Source organism: Cygnus atratus, chromosome 25, assembly GCF_013377495.2.
Source record: "Cygnus atratus isolate AKBS03 ecotype Queensland, Australia chromosome 25, CAtr_DNAZoo_HiC_assembly, whole genome shotgun sequence".
Taxonomy (NCBI): domain Eukaryota; kingdom Metazoa; phylum Chordata; class Aves; order Anseriformes; family Anatidae; genus Cygnus; species Cygnus atratus.
The window spans coordinates 3,806,817-3,822,219 of record NC_066386.1 but is presented as its reverse complement, the minus strand read 5'-3'; the positions used below and the strand labels follow the sequence as shown (position 1 = coordinate 3,822,219).

Below are 15,403 nucleotides of genomic sequence, written 5' to 3'. Positions count from 1 at the left end.
CTGTATTTGGTTATTCAGTGTCTGAACATGCTGCCGTTTTTTTCCTGTTTTGCCACGTTTCAAAAGCTGCTCTTGGTTTTAAAAGTTCTTTTAAAAAAAGAGTTCTTTTTAAAGTTCTGTTCATATTAGAAATGTCTTCAACATATAGAAAATCATGTGCGTGTGTACAAGCATTGTGACGCAAGGTTTTAAAACGCCAGTAACGCTCTACAAAGAAAGCTTTAAAGTGGCTTCTCCTCTGCAAAACATATAAGCTCTTGCAGAAAAAGGGTGCTGGTATCCATCTTCCAGGTACACACCTGCATTTTGCTCCCAGAAAGACTTCACTTTGTTTCCTAGAATACTTAAGCTTTTCACAGATGATTAGGAATACATTTCCATGTCCCTGGCCTAGAAGAGAGGTACAGGAGGTCTTTTAGGTACTGGTTAACTCTTGCTTCCTAATGCCATGGATTAGATAGCACTGCAGAATAGCAGCCAGGCTTTTTTTGACAGAACTGCAAAGATAAAGCTGTGATTTTACTTCCCCAACAAGTCACTGGCACAAGCTAAGCTGGAATTGAAGCTTGGAAATTGGACAGTTGAATGTCCTGGAATTTTTCTAGAACTTGCTGATTTTTGTATTCAGCTATCTTGGATCCCATAGCGATTTATTATGAGATTATTCTGTTTTGGCAAGCAGTACCGTTAATCAGGATTAGTTATTTTGTAGTACTGCCAGCACTTGAGAATCTGATGCACTTAGATTCTGTGGTTCTTCAAAATTGTTCTGAGCAGTTTCTGATTTGCTTGCCTTTTCTCAAGTTGTCTGAATAATGTGCATGGGTTTGTGATTGGACTTGGAATGCTGAGTGGTATGTCTGGGTGCTCTATCTGTGGAACTTAGAATTAAGTCACTTGTATGACTAATGCTCAGACTTTCCTACTTTCAGACATGCGTGTAGAGAGTACAGAATTCACAAAGAACTGGATCATCCTCGAATAGTTAAGCTATATGACTACTTCTCGCTGGATACTGACTCGTAAGTTGTGTTGCTGTGTCCTTTGACTCAGTTTGACCCATTCACTACAAAGCTTTTGGTCTTTCAAAAGCAGAGTCCAGAATATATCCACACCATGCAGACTGGACTGCAGAGATGTCTGAAGCAGTTTCAGTATGCACAGGTTTCCTAGAGATGCGATGCTCTACTAGTAAATCCTGCTCTTTGTTGGTCTGGGTGCATACGCCAGCGGATACAGCTTTCCCCTTCTGCTTCTAGTGCTAAATGGGGCACATCTGACCTTTGCACTGTTGAGCACTAAGGACTGTGCTCCTGGTGGCCTATTTGTAAAGAAGGATTAATAAGCTGGAGGGCTCTTAATTTGAAACTTCGATCAAATAGATGAGACTTGCAGACAAACAACAACAGCGTTCTGGTTTCTATCCGATGCCTTAATTACAACTACTCCTGTTTTGCCTCCAGGTTTTGTACAGTGTTAGAATACTGTGAGGGAAATGATCTGGACTTCTACCTGAAACAGCACAAGTTAATGTCGGAGAAGGAGGCGCGATCCATTATCATGCAGATTGTGAATGCTTTAAAATACTTAAATGAAATCAAACCTCCCATCATACACTATGACCTTAAACCAGGTATGCTATGCTGCTAGCTGATGTGCCTAAGGATGCTTAATAACTAAAGGTAATGGGTTATAAATAACATGGGAGCATTTATTTTGGTCAAACAGCGAAAAGGAGACAGTCCTGCCTGGGAAAATTAACTTGCATCAAGAGAAAACTAAAATGCATAGAACATTCTGTGAAAAGCTTATTGTCTCCCAGAATTGCAACATAAACAAGGAAGTAACATTCCAGAAAAAGCAGCCTTCTTGTTCAGAATGAGCCCTTGAACCACCAAGTGTCTGTTTGGTTTCTCAATGACCTGCTTGTGTTCTGTATTTGAGGGCTTCTGTTATTATTGCTTCATAAAGGTTCCCATAATTACTAGTGTGTTTTCTGTTCCCATTCTTCTGACTTACTCTTTCTGTAATCATCTGCCTGAAAACTTCGTGGCAGAAGCTGGCTTGGAAGTGTTCATTTTTTCATATCACATGAAAGCTCACAAAGCTGAGGATATACAGTCAAAACTGTTTGCTCAGGTCTGCCTTTTGATTTCAGTAACATCTACCAGGTCCTCTCCAAACGTAGTTGCAGCTTTCCCTTTAGCATTGGATGGAGTAGTGAGGGCAGAAGTGAAAGTGCTCCCTTTTGGGTACGGATATTGGCTACATTGCTGTTCACTAGTCCAGTAAAATTCAACCACCTCTTCAAAACGTTATCTTTGGTTTGCCTCCCTTTACTGGTGGCACTTCATCGGTAAGTATCGTGTAACTGGTATGTGATGCGGTTTATTGCATCAGCACGAGGAGTCTGTACAGGAGGTGGTGCTGTTGCTCCAGTTCTAGTGCACGCGTTTCTTCCCCCAGCTGTTGGCTGCTCTTACGGTGCAGAGCTCTGCCTACAGTTATCTAAAGTTGTGATTCATCCGCTGCCATCACACACAATTCTGCTGCTGAACCGTAGGCTTTGAGAAAAACAGCGATGATCTGAATGCTTGATCCCTGATGGATTTGTAGAAGACTCTTTGCTTAAGCAGTAATTGTCCTTTTTGAGCTTAGAAAGCCGCTGGGGAGCACTGCCAGGAAGGAGAGTGTTTCTGGCTGTTGAGAGGCCGGGGCAAGTCAGGACTCCTGGATAAAATGAGTCATAACTGTGAATGTGTGCTTCCTTCTCTCCTTAGTCCTCCTTTTTGACCTGCCCTTCCAGCAGGACCTCTGGGAGGGACCAAAACGGCACGGGCATCAAGCCGGGTTGGAGAATAGGGCTCGTAATCTTGAAGGCCCCAAGTAATGTTGGGCAACTGAGTCAGTTGCAGATGGACAAATCAGATCTAGCACTCAGTAGGAGCTGAGTTGTCTTTGAAGTTGTGTATTGTGGTAAAACATCTACCCCAGGCTGCTGCAACTCCCTGTGTTTTGCAGGTTCCGTGTTCTCTTGTGCAGAGAGACAGAGTTCAATGTCAGTTCATTCTTGCTTTTCTCTGCTAGATGTGTATCCTAAGAGCCTGTTTCCTTCCTCCGTTTAGGTAACATTCTTCTAGTCAATGGTACTGCATGTGGAGAGATAAAAATCACCGATTTTGGACTTTCCAAAATCATGGATGATGACAGCTACAACTCTGTTGATGGCATGGAACTGACATCGCAGGGGGCTGGTACTTACTGGTAAGCATTGCCTGGGGCACTGGCAACTTACAGAGCTAACACAAATCCAGAACTGTGTGTAAATTATTCTTGATCTGTATGTGCTGCCATTGTCTGTGACAGCTTGAGACGCTGGGGGTTTGAGACCCTGGAAACCACTTTTTCAGTTGACACACACAGCTTCTTTTGAGGCTGGCAGCTTTTTGCTTTTCAGTCTGTCTGTGTTTATGCATTTGAAGACCACCTCTTGTCCAAAGTGCCTGGTGAAAAATTGCACATCTGAGATAGCCAGCTCTGGAGTGGAACTTGGCTGCTATTCTACAATGCATAATGGCACAGTCTAGCAGTTCAGGGGGGAGGAGAATGCCATGCAGGTACATCAGGGAGAAGGAAAGAGTATCCTGCTGAAATAATGTGAAAATCCAGAGTGTTAGCTCTTACAAAATACGTAAGTCTCGTGGTGCTATCTAGAGCCAAAGCTTCATTTCTGAGTGTCACATGAGATGTTTCAGTAATACTTTACCCCTGATGCCAGTTGTTGGCACCGCGTCACCCGTAGCTGAGAGCAGGACCTATGGTGAGTACCTCTGAATGTGATTCTTAGAAATCACCCAAGCTGCAAACTGTCACTATGGGCAACAGTTGCCCAAACATTTTCTAAGGCCTTCTGTATTGCAAAGGTTTGCTCCTTTCCTAAAAATGACGCTAGCTGTAGTTTAAGCAAGGCTGGGTCTCTGAGACATGGCATCTGAGGTTGTGTTTCTAGAAATACGTACTTTGGCTGTGAATTTCTATTGTGGAATTGTTGGCCAAGCCTTTTTAACAATAAATGCCAGTTTCAAAGATGAAAGAAAAAGAGGCTATTTTGTGTGTTCTGCTGAAAAGAAATTGACTGTGCTGACTAGCTCAGACCATGGATGTCTGGACATCCTTGGGATCGTGGTTTCCAGGAGCTGGTGTGCAGTGGTGACCTTAACCTGAAGGTGTACAAGAACCAAGATCTGGTCCTGTGACTCCCAAGCCAACATCTGATCACAGAAGCTTGTTCCTTCCCTTCCAAAGAAAATGACTGAAAGTATTTGGAGCTATTACTAATAACTTGTCACTTCCTCCTCATCAGGTATTTGCCACCAGAATGTTTTGTAGTTGGGAAAGAACCTCCAAAGATTTCAAATAAAGTTGATGTCTGGTCAGTTGGAGTTATCTTCTATCAGTGTCTCTATGGCAGAAAGGTAAGAACGCATGTAACTCCTTTCCAAGTAGTGATTCCCAAACCTTTTGGAGGCAGCCCTGACTTCTGTTTCCTTCTTGCCTCGCTAGAAGGTGCTTCTGCCTTGTCTCCTTGCCAGCAGCTCCAAAACAGAGCCTGTGTTAATGGGGCGGGGACAATTTACTAGGTTGTGTTTTGATCTACATGACAGTTCCTTCAGGAGCAATCCTCAGAACATCTCTTTCCACTGGACATGTTTCCAGTGAGGCCCTTAAAGGCAGGACAAGTGTGTTGTTCAGGGCCAGACACCTGAGCTTCCTGGTTTGGCATTGTTTTGTGATGCTTTCCATGCGTTTTGATGTTATTCTTTTGAATGCTGAGCCTTTGTGGAGCCAGGTATTGCTCGACAGCTGCAAGTGTTTTAAAATAAAAAATAGGTACAAGGACCTCCTCTAGAAGTTTTTAGGATGCCTTTTGGAAGGGAAGAGTCTGAATCAGGAAGGGACGATTTGTCCCGAGAAGAGGCTATCATATTTTGGTTTTGACAACAAAATAAATTGATTGGGGCAGGAAGAGGATTCCATCAACACTTGTGTTCCCAAGTCCTTGGTAACCGAGTGTTGTGAAAGCCTGAGTTGCTAAACACGCTGTGTCTGCTTAGTGGTGTCAGTCAGGCAGACAGCGGAACCGGCCCAGCAGAGGTTGAAGTAGGTGAATCTCCTGGCTGCTCAGATCGCTGAAGGCCCTCTGGCATGTGCTGGTGCTGACCTATGAGGTCTGGAAGCAGATGGAGGTCCCTCCTGTCTGAGCTGGAGACACCCCAGACACGTTCCAGCTTGATGTCCCTTTTGACCAGTTTAAAAACAGGAGCAGTGTGTCCTGCTCATCTGGCAGGAATCTGCAGCACCTTCAGTAACGTTCACGGGCGTCTTGCCTGGAAAAATGCTGATGTCAAGTGATGATTAACAGAAGTGTTAAGGTTTATTTAAGGCCTGTCATCAACCTTTAACAACCCTCTTTTATTTTTTTGGTAGCCCTTTGGCCACAACCAGTCACAACAAGACATTCTGCAGGAGAACACGATTCTGAAAGCTACCGAGGTGCAGTTCCCTCCAAAGCCAGTAGTCACGCCAGAAGCAAAGGTAAGTCTTGCTGCAGATAATTTGATCACCCCGTGCATGCCGTTCAGCAAGTGGCACTGACCGTTCCTTTCGTATCGTTCTCCTAAAACTAGCAAGGAATTCTGTGTTTAATGCTTACCTCCTACAGAGTGCTCTGTGACTTTGCATCGTTGCAGTTGTCAGCCTTGGGGTTGAAGGGAGCACAGCGTGTGCCTCTACCCGTGCTTTCTACCGATAAAAGATGGGCTTTTGTCATGGGAGCTGGGCTGTCTGTGAAGTCACCGGGGAAGGAATTTCAGTGCCGGGGTTGTCAGATTGGCCCAGCTCCCAAAGAGTTATCTATCAAAGAAAGCTTCCTGATCCTGTCAGTCTACTGATTCTTGTTTCGCCTTTGGGGTATCTGCAGGCATTTATCAGACGCTGTTTGGCCTACCGAAAGGAGGATCGGATAGATGTCCAGCAGCTGGCCTGTGACCCATACTTGCTGCCTCACATCCGCAAATCTGTATCCACAAGCAGCCCAGCTGGAGCTGCGATTGCATCAACCTCTGGATCATCCAATAACAGCTCTTCAAACTGAGACAGAGTAATAGGCCAAAAACTGCTTGAGAAACCGGCAAAAAGACTTTCAGAAACAGCTTTGGAATAGAGGAATCCGCAAGGGTCTCGAGAAACCTGTACCAGGTGCTTTTTTTCTCTTGCTTTTTTCCATCCATAGAGCATGACATCAACTCTCATCAAGAAAACCTTCGGCATCTAGGCCAAGCCATGTGGATAGGAGATGGCTTGAGGTTTGTCCAGTAAATGACCGCGAAGGGTGGCTGCTCTGAGCAAGGAGGGGAAACTCAAGAAAATACAAAAGACATGGTTCTATGTACTGTGAACTTCTGAACATGCAGCCTTGGGGAATCCAGGACGCCGTGTGTGCTTCATATGAAGAATGTGGACTTTGGAAAAAGACTGGGCTAGTCCAGTGTTGATATTTAAACATTGTTCTTTTTCTTTTAATAAAGTTTAGGTAACATCTCCTGAAAAGCTCGAAGCACCAAGGTTCAGCTGGGGATGGTATATGACTCTTTGCCCTTTGGAGGGGAAAAAAGTTGATCCTGCCTGTTCATGGCACTAGAGTTAGTGTTTTACCCCTAATTAATTTCAGTTTTTTAAAAATAACAATTTTTTGGAAGAAAACAGTTTTCTGGTCTCAAAGTGAAACCCGTATTAGCAGGTCCAAGGCAGTGTCCGTTCTGCAGATGGTGCAGCTTTCTGCTCCCTTGGGGTGGCCTCTTACGAATAATCACCTTCTCAGGAGGGCCGTGGAGCCCATAGGCAGCCTGCGTAGATCTCCTGTGATCAGAGTGGATCATGCGTCAGACTGCCACTAGGTTTTCAGCTGCTGCTTCATAGATCTCACAACGGTTGGTTGCATCTTTTTAATTTATTTGAAGTGCTGTTCTTTTTGAAAACGCACCCTGACATGCTCACGACGTGCTCTCTGCTCTCGTGAGCGTGATAGCTGTTGACTGTTGAAAAGGCAGGCAGCGAACGGGAAGGAATCGGAGCACAGCTCAGGTGTGGTCTGTGCTCCTGCAGTACTGTACATATCTTGTTCACATTACAAAAATCTAAAGCTGAAGAAGGCTCTTCCCAGTTAGGTGACTTGGCAGAAAAGCTGCCTCTCCCCTTTAATGTTTTCTTTGTAAAACTTGCTGACTTTTCTAACTTGCTGTCATTGCTGTGTCAGATTACAAATAGAGGGGAAGGAGATAATGTTCTAGAAGGGAACAAACACCCGAATATTTTTGTCTCCCTTCTGTAATCTGCCCGGAGAGGTTTTACACCTTCAGCTGGAGCCTGCCTGCTGTGAAACACAAGCCTGTTGTCCCCAGTGTGCCCCCTTTCCCCCCTGCGTTGAAGGAAGACTGAAAACACACACAAAAAGCGCAGCACTTGAACATGTGGCAGCCAGGTTGGAGTGTTCCTAACATGTGGCAGGAGCTCGTAGCCAGAAAAATTTAAAGATGCAGTGTTCTCGGGAGAGAGCTGAGCCGTACACTACTTCAATCCAAGGTGTTTAAAAAACCAAACGATCGTGTGCACGCTTCCTAACCCGACACCCAGACCACCGTGTTGTGGACTGTTCTCGGTGCGGCACCTCTGGGATCAATCCTGCAGCTCCAGCAGCGCGTGGGCTGCTTTTGGGGGGCGCTCAGTACCTGAATGCTGCTCTCGTGGTAAGCAACGTTCTCCATCTCGCGCTTTGTGAGAGAACTAGCACGTGTCTGCCTTATTTGTAAGCCACCATCTGCAAACATCACGCTTAACCTGTTCAGGAACTTGAGGTTAACTGAAAATTGCAGGAGTCTGTTGAAATTGAGCAATGGACCTGGAAAGCGTGGAACTCTGTTGCTTTGATTTTTATTACTATTTTTGTAGTGACTCTTGGGCTTTTAATTGGATGTATTCACTTGCAGCTGCGTTAGGGTGGTCTCTAAACTGTAGTGTTTTAAACAAAGAAAAGAAATACTGCATCTTTAAATACTCAGCCATAATTTCTTAGCCCTTTCCATCGCTGCTGGTCTATTCCAGAAGTTAACTGTTTAGCAAGCAGTGATTCAACGTGTCTATCCAGCCTCTGTCGGGGCAAAATCAGGGTTGATGCTTCGTCCTGTTTGCTGAAACGGATGATTTGGTGTCTGTCCACATCGGGGAGAATTCTAAAAGGGTTTTTTTGTATCCCAGCCCCGTTGTTTCTTGGACATACAGTGTGTGCTATCTCTGTGGGTGTGATTAGTTTTGTGTCAGATGCATTTATTCCTGCTGTGTGACACCCATTCAGGGGCCATGGGACCGCGTTAGCCTTTTCTGGGGCTGACAGCAGTGAAGAACCCTGGTAGAATTCTAGCTGCGACACCTTCCTTGTTAATATGGGTTTCACTTCCAATAACAGACCCTATTGCCACACTGTTCATTTACTTAAAGAAAAGTGTATGAAGAATTTGTAACTTAAACCAGGCCAGACTGTTTTGGCTCTACCCAACAGATGAGACATGGATATTAAAATAAGTTTTAAGAAACTGATTTGCTTGGCTCTTTCTGTTTTTGCTCTTTGTAGCGCTGGCAGGAGCTGTTTGCACGGGCTTGGGGGGTGCTAGGACGAGGAGGAAGGATGGAGAAGGGCGGTGCTCAGCAGCTCAGAGCAGTGGGATCTCTGCATGAGCAGTGGGATCTGTGCATCAGAGGAGGGAATCGCGCCCCGCACAGGCTGTTGTTGAAAATTACCGAGTCTTGTTCAATTACTGATACCGATCTTGTTCTAGAACATGGAAGACGACAGCTTGGGTTTTATCCCTCATATCTAGCAGAGCAGTAGCTGCCTTTAGGAGCTGTTTATGTGCGGGCCACAAAGAAACCCTTTTTGTGCCTGCTGATGAAACTTAGACTCCCCCTCTGCCCTGGCTGGCGGTGCCGCGAGCTGGTGGCCACAGCCAGGCTCCAGGACTGCAACAAGAAATTCAGCTCCTTCAATTTCCGTCTCGGCAGCTTTCAAACTACACAACAGAGAAGGAAAAAAGATCTTGGCAGCTGAAGGCACCGAGTCTGCTTCACCCACTGAGTGCCAGCTCCTGTGCCCGGCTCCCCGCAGGCGCGCTGCGAGCGCTTCGCGAGGCATCCCCGCGAGGTGACGTGCCCGACCGCTGCAGGACGAGTGGTGGTGGGTGAGGATTCCTGCGCTCCTGACGAACCTGACATCACCCGCTGTGCGCTCAGGGTAAGAATGAGCTTTCGGTGAAACTGAACACCGAGAGCAGCTCGGATCCCTCTGCGCTGCTGCAGCTGATGAGGTTTTGGGCGCCTGTGCCAGCTGGGATGATGCGACGCAGATTTGGGCAGCAGGAGGTGGTGGTAGCATTTCAGCAGCAAATGCATGAGCTGAATGCAGCCGTGGCCAGGTACCCGTGGGGCGCGGGGCGTGCCCGGAGCAGGGCCGTAAGCAGCGTTGTAGGAGCTCAGCTCAAAGCCAGCAGGAATGAGGCTTCCCAAGGGGCTGCCTTGCTGGATGCTTCGCCTCATACGTTAGCGGTTAGGCGTCATGCTATGAAACGAGCTCCCTTCTGCCAAATAGGCCAGTCCCAGTTTATTTTGTGACCTGGCAAACCCTCGACGCGAGGTTTGCTACTGCTGCCAGCGTCTCCCTGGGGTTTGCTGCTGGAGGATGTTATTTTCTGGGTGCTAAAGCTTTAAACCTCGCACCACCCAGAATGGAGAGGAGGTTTTGCAGCACAGAAGCAGGGCTCTCACCCAGCACAGGGGCAACTTTCCTACTGCCTGCAGCTGCCTTTTCGCCCCGGGACCGCCCGTGGCTGTGTCGACGGTGCCCGTGGAGCATCCGTGCACCCCTGCAGCGCCCGCCCTGGGCAGGGCTGGGGGCGAGAGGCCAAGCAAACGCCGTGCTGCTCGGCCTCCCCTCGCACATTCACGCCCAGGGCCAGGCGTCCTGGCCACAAGGACGCTATTGTTTCTGCCAGGCGGGGGAGCGGGAGCCGGGGCTGGGGCTGAGAAAAGCTCCAAAAGCTCTCATTTCACGCATTAACTGTGTGGGGGCGCGAAGGCTGGGAAAAGCCGCTGGCGCGTGCTGTCTGGTGAGGAGCCGCGAGTGGCTGCCAGCGCCGCGCTCGCCTCCTTGCGTGTCTCCGGCTCCCGGCCCTGGATCTTGCCGTGGGATCGCTCGCTGCAGCCCTTCCTCTCCCTCCGTCCTTCGGCTGCAGCTCGGCCCTTTCCATCGCTCCCCATTGCCAACTGTCAGCCCGCTGCTGCAGCTGGCTCAGTGCGGGTCGATGCCGCAGGACGGGACGGCGGAGCCAACCCTCGCGCCGTGTAGCTGAGGTTACCAGCACGTCCCGGCCAGGTTTACAAGGTGCTTGGCTTCGATCCGCACTCACAGGAAGCGGAAGGCAGAGCTCTGCTCAGCCCTGTCCTCGCTTAACCGAAGCCACCGGCAGCCTGGGCACTGCAAGCACGTGTTGGCCGGGGGATAGGCCACCAGTTTGGTCATGTCCTCCCTCCTGGCCCAGCCTCAGCTTTGCCTCAAGATCAGGGCTGGAAACCTGCTTTGCTCAGCATGTCAGCTCATCCCAGCTCCTGCTAATCCTGACAATCTGCCCGCTCGCACCCAAACCCAGGAGAGCGGCCAGGGTGGTGCCAAAACCCCTCCAGGAGAGAGGAGACAGTGAGGGATGGAGGCAGAAGGGGTCGTGCCCAGGGCTACGAGGTGAGGCAGTGGTGGAGGTGGAAGAAAAGGGTCCAGGGCTGTCCATGTGGCCCCAGTTTGTGCTGCTCCCACTGGGAATGGGCACGGGACAGGGCTGGAGCCTGGTCCAGAAGATGCCGCTCGGGATGTGCCGTCCTCCGCTGCTCTCCAGCTGCCTTCCCTCCTGGCCCCATGTCCCGGTGCTGCTAACTTGTGCCTGAGTCACGAAGAGAAAGTCGTGGTTTGTTTTTTTTTCTAGAAGGCGATTTTTTTTCTAGAAGGGCTGGAAATCCATGCAGCCCCTTTCTGGGCGCCCCGGGGAGCAAGGAGCGGCCACGGGCTCGGGGGGAAGCACTCCTTCCCGGGCAGCCCCCGGCCTCGTCTCGCCCCCGCGTCGGAAGGGCAGAGACCTCGGCGCTGGCCCTCCCAGGGCTGGAGCGCCCTGAAATTCCTCGTGGCAGCTTTGAGCGAGCACATCTGGTTTTAATAAATTATTTGCAGCTTGAACTTGCCTGACTTCTAAGGGCTGCAGAAGAGAAAGCAGCGAAAGAGCCCCGGCAGAGCAGCCCCAAAGGGACTGACCTCGCTCGCAGCGAGGGGGTCCGGGGCCAGCCAAGCCCCCGGGGGACCCCTGCTCCTGGCAGAGCCCCTTCGGCTCCTTGCAGCAGCCGCGGGGCCGGCCGGCACGGAGGCAGGGAGGGGGCTGCTCTGGGCCAGGAGCCCGCTCCCTGCAGCTGGGCGTTGAGCAGAGCCAGGGCTGACGGCTGTCTTGGATGGTCCGGTGGTGTCTCGGAGATCGGGCGCGGTGCCTCCCCTGTGTCCCCGGGCTGTGCCCATGGTGCCTCCCCGGTGAGATCCCTCTCCGATGAGGTCCCTGCCCGACGTCCCTGCCTGTCCACAGCCAGGAGGGTGCAGCTGTGACCTTTGGGGACGAGCCCCTGCCCTAGCCCCGCACGGGGGGGATGCATCCAGCCCCCCAGCCCAGCCCCATGGCTGCCGACTGCTCCTTGCCACCGGCGCTGCAGAGCCCAGCGTGAGTCCTGGGGAGGACAGGGATGGGGGACCCTATCCATTGCTGGAGCAGGGGATTTCTGTAGGGTTTCCATGGGGAGCCCTGCTCCTGCCACCCCATGCCCACCCTGGCAGGCAGCTCTCAGAGCCTGCCACAAGTGCTGGGGGATGCGGGGGCTTCCTGGGATGAAGGAACAGAAGGAAAACAAACATTTCTCTTTGTGCTGCTTCCTTATCCACACCCATTTCTACCCCTGATCCCTGCGACCCCGCAGCGGCACATTCCCCAGCAGAACACCCTCTCCTTTTTCTCTTGGCTCCACCAGGCAGGGCTGCGATGCTCGTGCACAAACCCAGCGCCGCTGCGCCCTCCTTCCCTTTTTGCCCCTTCCAGGCTGGGTCTCCCCATCGCCACGGGCAGGCTGCGCCCCCCCCGCAGCCTCCGCTCCTCCCGGCGGGCGGGGAGCGACGTGGCCTTCCCCGCTGCCGGCGCGGGGGAGAGAGGAGCCAGCAGACGCCGAGACGGCCTCTTCCCTAAGCGGTGACCTCAGCGCGGCGATGCTTGCCAGGTGGGTGTTGATCTTGGCCTGGCCGGCCTCGTTTGGAGGCCAGGATGAGGCCGAGGCAGTGCGGATGGAGGCTGAGCTCGTGGCCGAGCCTGGCAGGTGCTGTCGGTCTCCGTCCCGGCTGAGATGGGCGCGGGGAACAGGAGCCCGTGGCACCGCAGCCCCTCGGTGGCTGGGCTTTGGTCCCGGGGCTGCTGTCCTGGAGCCTCGTCCTGCGGAGAGCCGGGGGCACGGGGACTCTGCCGGTTATGGACACCATCCTGGCACCACCTGGGTGGTGCAGCTCTGTCCTTCAGGGCAGCTGCCTGAGCCACCCGATGGTGCTCTCACGGTCTGTGGGCACCCTGACCCCGTCCTCTAATGCCCTTGGTGGGAGCGAATACCAACCCTGCCCTGCATCAGAGCCGAATTCAATACCCAGCTCGTGGGGCACCTCTCTGACCCCGAGCGCTTCAGCTCTGGGGTTTGTTCAATCCCTCAGGCTCCTTCAGAGCAACTCCCGGCCTCGTGGTTTTATCTGAGGTGGCTCCCCAAGCCCTAACGCCCTCGGTCTTTAACTAAACCACGTCTGAGAAACCGGCCTCCCCCTCTGCGCAGCCTGGGGCTGCCGGGCAGCCACATGGGTTGTTTTCCCATCCCAAATAGCCGGGTGACAGCTGGGTCCCACGGCTTGCTGGCGACGTTTCTTTCCCAGTCTGTGGGACGCTGAACAGCCCTGATTCCTGCCAGTATCCCCTAAAAGCCGAGGCCCCTACCCAAGGAGAGCTCACGGCACAGATTGAGCTCAGGAAATATTTTTCAACCCCTTCTGAAAAGCAACTCGGCTTTTTCACCCCGGCTGTCCTGCTGCAGCCCCTCTGCTGCGACCATTCCCTGACCAATAAGCTGCTTTTGCCAAAACCCAGCATTTATTTAAGTTTTTCCAAAGAGGGGACAGATGCAGATGCTCCGGCTGCGGGAGCCAGCAGCAGCCTGCACCTCCCGGTGCTAAGCTGGGACGAGCCCGTGGCCCCTGGTCGGTGCAAAGAGACAGCCCTGGAGCTGTCCCCGGCATGCGGCCACGTCCCCTCATCTGGCAGCAGCTCGTTAGGGCCGGAGAGGTCAGACAGCTTGGAAACGTCCCAGGGGAAGGGAAAAAGGCATTTCCTCCAGATCCGCTCCGATGAGCAGCAACTCGACTGGTACTAAACTGGATTAGATGAGCGTAAGTGCGGAGCTGCTGGCCCACGCTGGAGGAATTAATTATTAGGAAGTGCTAATTGTCTTCTAATTGCACACAGAGGAGAGGCCTCCGAGGAATGGGATGGACGAGGCCAGGAGGCGACGATGCTCTGGGAGATCCGGGGCCTTTTGGCTCTGCCGTGTTCCCTCCTGCCGATGGGATTTTGTGCAGATTTGTGCGGGTGTGGGGACCCCTTGGTGGGGCTTCGCGGCTCCTTCATGCCTGGCTGCTGGCACCTGAGGTGGGTGACACCCCTGGAGTCATCCCCATCCCATCTCCAAGGCTTAGGGATGGGACCGAGCACCCAGGTGCTGCTCTCCTGACTCCCAGGCTGCTCTTCCAGGTGCTGGCTCAATTCAAAAATAATCCATGGCTTAAAAAAAAAAACAAAAAAAAACAGTCCAGATTCTGATGTGCTTAATTGGGCCCTCCTGGAGGAGGGTTTGCATCCCCAAAGCCTCTCCTGGCACCGCTCTGCAGGTCCTTCCTGCCTCGCTGGGAAACAACGGATCCCTTTATTTTTGCAGGATTTGCCAAACCAAACGCGCTGGCTCGCGAGCATCCCTCTGCACTGGGAGAGATCCCGTGCCCGGCTTGAGGGAGCAATGCCATTCTGGTTAAAGGCATCATCTTCCCTGAACTGTGCATGGCACAGCCCATGGAGCTCCCCCTGTATCCCTGGGGACCTCGGGGAGGTGAGGCTCTGGTGGCACAGGGTCTTCATCGCTCCAGCAACAGGGGAGAGCCAGGGCCGGGGGAGCTGCTGCCTTCAGACCTCCCGGGGACTTTCTCCTCCTGGCGTTCTGGGATTTGGGGTTTTTATTGGCTTTGATCACGTTGCAAGGTTCAATCTTCTTGGGGTGCTGCAGGTGACCTGTTGCTCCAGCAAGATCCCAGGCAGGAGGCAAGCAGCTCCCCTGGTTCACCAGGTCCGTGCAGACCTCAGCGCCCCTGAGCCTCAGCTCCAACAACCCTCCTACAGCAGCACAGCCCGCCCTGCAACGTGGGGAAAATGCCAATTTCCAGCATTTTCTGCCCAAAGCCATCCCACGCAGGGGGCCTGGGGCACCCAGAGGTACACACAGAGGTCGCTGGATGTTTTAAACCCACGTGTGAACGGAACGGAGCCGCAGCAGAGCCGGGTCTCTCCTTCCCTTCCCACCTCCTCGCTCGGCTTCCCGAGGGCAGCACCTTCCTTCGCAGCCCTCTGCATGGCTTTTGGGGCTTGTGCAGCACCCACTGGAGGGGAGGCATTAAAAAAATAAAAATAAAAAAACTAAAAAGGGGTTAAAAGGGTTTCAAAAGCTTCTTGTACTCAGCTCGTGGACACAGGAACCCAAGCAGTGTGGGACGCTGTGCAATGCTCCTACTCCATGCCACACTGGGAAGCGAGTGCAGAGTGCTGCAGGGGCCTGGGGGGGGGAGCTGGCACGGGGCTGGGGGTCCCCGAGCATCTCCCGTGTACCCCAGCCACGTTTTGGGGTGAAGTGGGCACCCTGCATGGGGGGGCTCCCACATGGGACACACCACACACCGCTCCCCACCACCTCCTTAGCACCGCTCCCGACACCTTGTCCACAAACCCCCCAGAGCTCCCCAAACCCCCCAGTGCCCCCCAAACCCTCCAGATCTCCCCAACCCCTCTCCCCAGAGCTCCCCAACCCCCCCAGTGCTCCCCCAAAACCCCCAGTGCCCCCCAAGCCCCCCTCCCCAGAAGCGCTGCCGAAGCCCTGGCACTGTGCAGCGGGCCGCGGCTCCCTTCCCGGGGGGTCCCCTTCTCGG

At 52.2% G+C, this 15,403-nt stretch overlaps 1 protein-coding gene across 7 annotated transcripts in view; it reads left to right on the top strand.

Annotated features, from left to right (window-relative positions):
- TLK2 (tousled like kinase 2) overlaps positions 1-8,652 on the top strand; it is a 44,598-nt gene extending 35,946 nt beyond the window's left edge. For all 7 annotated transcript variants that reach the window (XM_035568012.2, XM_035568009.2, XM_035568011.2 and 4 more), the window contains 6 exons: positions 933-1,022; positions 1,464-1,633; positions 3,126-3,264; positions 4,364-4,475; positions 5,488-5,595; positions 5,981-8,652. In XM_035568012.2, coding sequence (XP_035423905.1) covers positions 933-1,022; positions 1,464-1,633; positions 3,126-3,264; positions 4,364-4,475; positions 5,488-5,595; positions 5,981-6,154 — 793 coding nt within the window. In that variant the 3' untranslated portion in view covers positions 6,155-8,652. The remainder of the gene's footprint in view (positions 1-932; positions 1,023-1,463; positions 1,634-3,125; positions 3,265-4,363; positions 4,476-5,487; positions 5,596-5,980) is intronic.
- Positions 8,653-15,403: the final 6,751 nt, after the last annotated feature.